This window comes from Cynocephalus volans, chromosome 15 (assembly GCF_027409185.1).
Source record: "Cynocephalus volans isolate mCynVol1 chromosome 15, mCynVol1.pri, whole genome shotgun sequence".
Classification (NCBI taxonomy): domain Eukaryota; kingdom Metazoa; phylum Chordata; class Mammalia; order Dermoptera; family Cynocephalidae; genus Cynocephalus; species Cynocephalus volans.
The window spans coordinates 14,845,975-14,851,974 of NC_084474.1; the positions used below are offsets into that span (position 1 = coordinate 14,845,975).

General features: G+C 44.4%; 1 protein-coding gene across 1 annotated transcript; it reads right to left on the reverse strand.

The window, feature by feature from the left end:
- Nucleotides 1-535: 535 nt before the first annotated feature.
- On the reverse strand, nt 536-5,119 carry PENK (proenkephalin). Its single transcript, XM_063079074.1, has 2 exons — nt 4,982-5,119; nt 536-1,105 (listed from the first exon to the last, which is right to left on the reverse strand). Exons 1-2 carry the CDS (start codon nt 5,117-5,119, stop codon nt 536-538), a joined length of 708 nt encoding a protein of 235 aa, XP_062935144.1.
- Between the last annotated feature and the right edge of the window lie 881 nt (nt 5,120-6,000).

Here is a 6,000-nt window from a genome sequence, read left to right on the forward strand (position 1 = left end):
CATACTTTATTTTGCTCCAGTGTGTTTACTCATCTAAGATTTCATATATGAGGAATTAAATGAAAAAGTTTTTGTAGCCCCACTTGGAAGAAGAGGAGGCCAGTGATTACTCTGTCAAGAGCAGATGGTTTAACTCTCTTTGAGTCTAGAATTTACCTTGGAAACCCAAAGGCAAGTGAAGGCCTTGGAGAAAAGAGACTCACAAGGATATTATGCAGTTGGGGTAAAGGGTTTATTATATCTAAAACAAGTAAGCATTTGTTGATGTTTTGTCAAAAACAAGGAACAAAGTAACAAAAACTATCTAAGCATGACAACGACAAAGCTGTGATAGACCAATACTGAGCGCAAAGACTCTAAAAAGAACACAGAACCTAAAGTGACAGCTTTCAGGCTGTATACTTATCCAGACAGTAAAGTCAGCTGTACAACACAAGCCACACATGACAATGAAACACGATCAATGAGGTCGTTTCTCACTGGTGGGGGATACAGAGAGGCTTGTTGGGCCTGGGGTCACTGTTGGGAAAGGGTATTAAAATCTCATAAATCCTCCATATCTTTTTTCCATTTCAGGAACTTCTTTGGAGTAACTTTGGCCTTCCTCCTCCGAGGGCAGGAACTCAGCAAAGCGCTTCAGGAAACCTCCGTACCTTTTCTGGTAGTCCATCCACCACTCTGGGCGGCCCACCCTTCTCATGAAGCCCCCATAGCGCTTCTGCAGCTCTTTGGCTTCATCTTCCAGCTGGGGGCTTCTCTTTAAGCCTCTCATGAAGCCCCCGTATCTCTTGCTCACTTCTTCGTCATTATCACTGCCTGCCTGGGGGTGGCTACTCTCTCGGGTGTCGCCTGTTCCCAGCAGCTCCTTGAGCAGGTCCGAGGAATTGGCCGTAGAGTCATCCTCCACGTCCTTTTTCATGAAGCCCCCGTACCTTTTCATGAAGCCCCCGTACCTCTTGGCTAGCACGTGGCTCTCCTCCTGGTTGCTGCTTTCTCTGAGGGCGCCATCCTGAGGAAGCTCTGATTTGGACAGCTGCAGGAGCTCCTTGCAGGTTTCCCAGATTTTGAGGGATGGCAGTTTTCCTTCACATTCCAGTGCGCAAGCCTGGGAAAACAATTTAATTTAATGATACAAGAAGCTTCTCTTATTTCATTTAGAAAACAAGTTTTTGTGTACCACAATACGCTTGCTTCGATATATAAAATCTCACATGATAAGATCCTCTTCATTTTCTTATCACAACTGAACAGGCAAATAAAACAAATGAAAACCAAAAAAGGGAAAGTGGAGGAAATTAACTGAATCAAATTAAAAATCTGTCTTTGGATTTTAACCCCTTGTATATACTGTGCCATTTCAATATTTTAAGAGATTTTTTCCACCCAATTTTAAATTAGATTGGCTGCCTTCACAATCTAATTTCACTGGATAATTTTCCACTGCTGATGTCATTTTGTTTGAGATTTTTCTAACCGAAAGGGAGAAATTTCTGTTTACTTAATTAGGAACATTTCCTCAAAATTCCTTCTATCTTCTCGTCTTACAAGTAAAATCAATATTAGTAACATAAGATTCATTTGCTTTTTTGTGTTAATATTTTACTAGGATAGTATCCAATATTCTTATAAACACTTTCAATCTTCAAAGAAAAACGATTTCAAAGTAAGTTTAAAAAGAAAGACTTCCTAAAAACTCAATGTAAATTTTACAGATTATTTGGATTATGATGTATTGATTTGCTGAAAGTAGAGATTTTTTTCCTTTTTCCTTGATTGACTAAAACAGATTTTGTCATCTTGAATCAGATGTATGTAATAATAAGATCAGATATAAAATTATACATATGCAATACATATATTATTCGTGTCTATTTTCTTAATATTTAGTTACTGGTGTACTGAAAAGGTATTTCCAATGGAAATCATTTTATTTTTATTAAGCAATAATTAAATTCTTTACTTTTTATTAAGTAATACTTGAATACAAATTATTGTAAGATTTAGGCTATGGATTCTAATAATCTTAAGATTTTTTTTCTTATTCAACCCAAGATCACTTGGGTATGATAAAAAGAGTACTAATATTACATAAACATTTTCAAAATCCATATGATATTTCTTAGCATTACAGGTGTTATTATAGCTCTCTGAAGTCTACTTATAAAACCCAGGTTACAGACCCTTGATTTAGACAGAAAAGCCAGGCTCTTTCTTGGTATTTAAATTTTAAAAAATATACTGGTATATTAGTTGGTATTAAATACACACATTATTTTCACAATGAAGGAAAGCATTTTATTAGTGCAACAGAACCTCTAGGGTATATATTTAACCAGCTCTTAATGATTATTTAAGATGTCTAATAAAATTAAATATATGAATATATAAAAATCTAAAGATGATCTAATAAAAATGGTCCTGTTTTATTCCTGATACCCGATTAAGGAATCAAAACATTATTAAAAGTTTAAGATGTTCAAGGGGCAATAATATTTCCATTCTAAAATGATATTGAAGTGATCTTGTTGCCAAACATTAATGTTGAATATTTTGTATACTAATACCAAAAGGCTTTTAAATATATGTGATTTGGGATTCCTTCAAAAACAAATAATAGCAAGTAGTCAGAATAACACACTCATGCTAAAGGAGTAAAGAAAAAATCTTTTATAGCTCCAATGGCCATCTATGCCTCTTTTGTGGTATTTATCAGTCTGCGTTCTGTGGTCAAGATATTAGATGGTAAATCCTGTTTGGACATCAGTCACTGCATGCCTGCTCATCTTTGTGTCCACTGCAGTATCAAGCACAAGTGTCTTTCACATGGTAGAAACTTGATAAATATTTGTTACATTGATTTTACGACATATTTCTGCCCAGGCAACCTCATTTCTCATATGTCCATTTCATCCAAGCTAAAATTTCAGAACTGCTGTGATTCTAGCAGCATAGTCATTAATTAGACCTTTTGTCACAAGAATATAACAACCCTAATTGTAAGCCTCAACACAAAGCAAATCAGTTATTACTCAAAACACCTTCCAAGGAGAGTATTTTTTAAATCGATGATGGCTTATTGTCTATTTTTCAAGTTGCTTATACTACATGTGCCAAATCATCATCTGGAATAAAAAATAATAATAACAAGCTAAACAACAAGAGCATAAAAAGCAGTGAGGAAAATTTTGCAAAGAGCAGTTAATCTCCCTCATTACCCCCACCCCCAATTCTGTTAAATGATTAGAGAAAGGAGAGAAGTCAGATGTCCAGGGAAAGACTGGCTGCCACACAACACACTCTGCTTAAGTTCCTCAACAATGCAAAAGGAAGACTAGTAGCATTAAGGGACCCTGGTGAAGCGAGCAGATTAAATTAAAAAAAAAAAAAAAACATTTGAACAGGCATTGTTAAATGCCAGTCATATTAATTCACTGAATCACAAAATTTAAGTAAATCTGATTCTACTTTGAGGTCAGACTGTGTGATTCAAAGAATTCTACTAGGATCCTCGTAACCTTCATGCAGGTGGCAGAGAAAGCTGGGCTAGGCAGCTGAGTGCAGTGCATGTTGAGCAGGGGTCAAAGCTCAGAATACATATGAGCCGGCAGGAGAAATTACAGGGTCAAAAAGCGGGGTTTTCTATATGGCATGTTTTGGGTTTCTCTCCTGTCTGTAAGATTCTCCACTCACAAGATCTATCCTTATCTATGTAGTACTCGGTCAATTTTTAGGCATGGCTTAAAAGCTCATGACTATAGGAGAAAGAAGAAAGATGGATGAAGGGGATTATTTCCCCTATTTAAGATGGATCATTTTTCTCATACAGCCCTCTTATGTGTCTTCTCTATAAGGCCAAATCAGCACAGATCGAAGGAAATAGACCAGGTAATTCAAACGCTCAAATGAAATAAGCCAACATTTAACCTGAAATATACACCTTGGGTTTTTTCCCCCAATATTTTCCTTAGTTTTATTCTCCATTTCAAGCATCTACATTCTACATAACTGAAAATATCTTCAAAGGCTCAAGTGGAGCCTAAATTAACTTGGAATAATACATTCCTCTCTACCGAGCTTTTAAAGTCATCACAGAATTTCAACAAATTTCAAAGGCAGTGCAAAGTAATTAGGGGAGCTAGTTAAAACTGAGTTTCCCGAGTCTCGACTGCAGACGTTGTAAGTCAGTAGGGCCCCAGAGGTTACTCAAGAGCCCATGACCTCCTCCTCCACCCAAGCCCCTTGCAGTGTAGTTTATCTTCGGACTGCTGCCACCTCTTTGGACACCGGCCACCTCTCCTGCGCCCTCTCATAGACAAACTGTTGTTTCAGTCGGTATTACAGACGTGCAGTCAAGACAAGACAGAAGTTGAGTTCCAGATTCACACGCTTGCAAGGTAATTACGAGCTCTTTGTCTCCTGTCTACTGCGATTTCCCCTTCTGCTCCCTTTGTCAATTTCCCATCTTTTTGCTCTCTCCTGTCAACAGGTGAGGACAAGGGCATGAGGGGCTTGAGCTTAAGAGTTAGGGAAAAGAAATTCGACAAGATGTCATTGACGAAACTATTATTTGCATGAAGGAAGGGAGGATGCGTACGGGTGGAAGGGCCCTTGGTTGGGATATGCAGGAGTTGGGGTGATTGAGAACCCTCCTTCTGACAGTAGGAGAGAAGCCAGTGCTATCCGAGGTGCTGAAGGGAGCCCGCTGTGGCGCTCCCGAGTCCCTAGGGTTAAAAAAAACCCTTGGCTTGGGTTGAGACACCGCCGCCCCTACCGGTCCCTAGATAGTCACGGGTCCCCGAAGCTGAGAGCCAGGGCGGGACCTCGGTCAGCCTTCCGGGAACAGCCGAGGCACCCAGGTCTCCACGGGTTCGCGCCGCTGTGGCTCCGATCGGGTGTGACCGCGAGACGCGCCGCGCGGCGTGCCCGGGGCCGTCCGCGGACTGTCGCGGAGACTCGCTCGTTCGCCGCGCCTGACACTCACCAGGAAGTTGATGTCGGTCGGACGCACCAGGCGGTAGCTGCATGTCGCACACTCCTGGCTGCATTCCGCCCGCACGGTCGCCAAGAGCCCGGGGCCAAGAGCCAGCAGCCAAGTGCAAAGTCTCAGGAGCCGCGCCATCGACTGTGAGGAGAGAAGGACGCGCCCTCCGAGCCTGCCCGGGCTCAGAACGGTCCCTTCGAGGGACCCGTCCCCGCGACAGCCCTGGCTGGGGATTCGTTGAGCAGGAGCCCGTAAGGACGCCCCCCGCCCGCCTGGCCCCCCACCCCTCTGGGGGACCTGGGGACGGCTCAGATCGCCTTCCTGCTCCCGGGTTGGGGCGTCGCTGCCCCGGGCATGATTCTGGAAGGAACTACCGAGAACAAGTGTTAGGGAGTGGGCGCCCGGGGAGGCACGACAGTGACCGGGGCCACCAGAGGGACGGGGAGAAAATTGGGGAAACCATGCAATAAAACGCAGAGTAAGAGCTGGCGGACGTCCCCAAACCTGTGCAGCAAAGGCGAGCTTTGCGCAAATTCACTCACGTTGACTCTGTGCGGCTGGAGCAGGCTGGTTGGAGAAACCGGGTCCCAGACACGACTCTGGAAGGAAGAGAAGGCAAGTGTGAGCGGGGCGGCCGTCGGCGAGAAGCCAGCCGAGGGCGCTGGCGGGCGCGGGCCGGTCTGCCGGGCTCCGAGCGCCTGCCTCGCGGTCCCGGGGCTACCGGCTGCTGCAGCCACTTTATAACTAGCCCCAAACCGAAGGAGGCGCGCGCGCCCCAATCGCCGGCCGGCTGCGGCTGACGCAGCCCCTACGCCACCCGGCGACGACGCCCTCGCGGGAGGGGTGGCCCCGCGCATCCACGCGCCGGGACGCCGCCGAGGGTGGGGGCGAGGGTGGCGGCGCCTGGGGGCTCACCTCACCGCCGGGCGACAAACCCAAGGCAGTTAGGAAGCTCGGGGAGGGAAGTGGAATGGGATCGAGTGTCCCCGCATGAAGTCACTGAAATTGCACGGTGGCAT

Excerpts from the sequence above, each read along its gene's own strand:
- PENK (XM_063079074.1), bottom strand. The coding sequence starts at position 5,119 with ATGGCGCGGCTCCTGAGACTTTGCACTTGGCTGCTGGCTCTTGGCCCC. Across the intron at positions 1,106-4,981 it reads CGACCGACATCAACTTCCTG|GCTTGCGCACTGGAATGTGA; the intron begins GTGAGTGTCAGG and ends TTGTTTTCCCAG.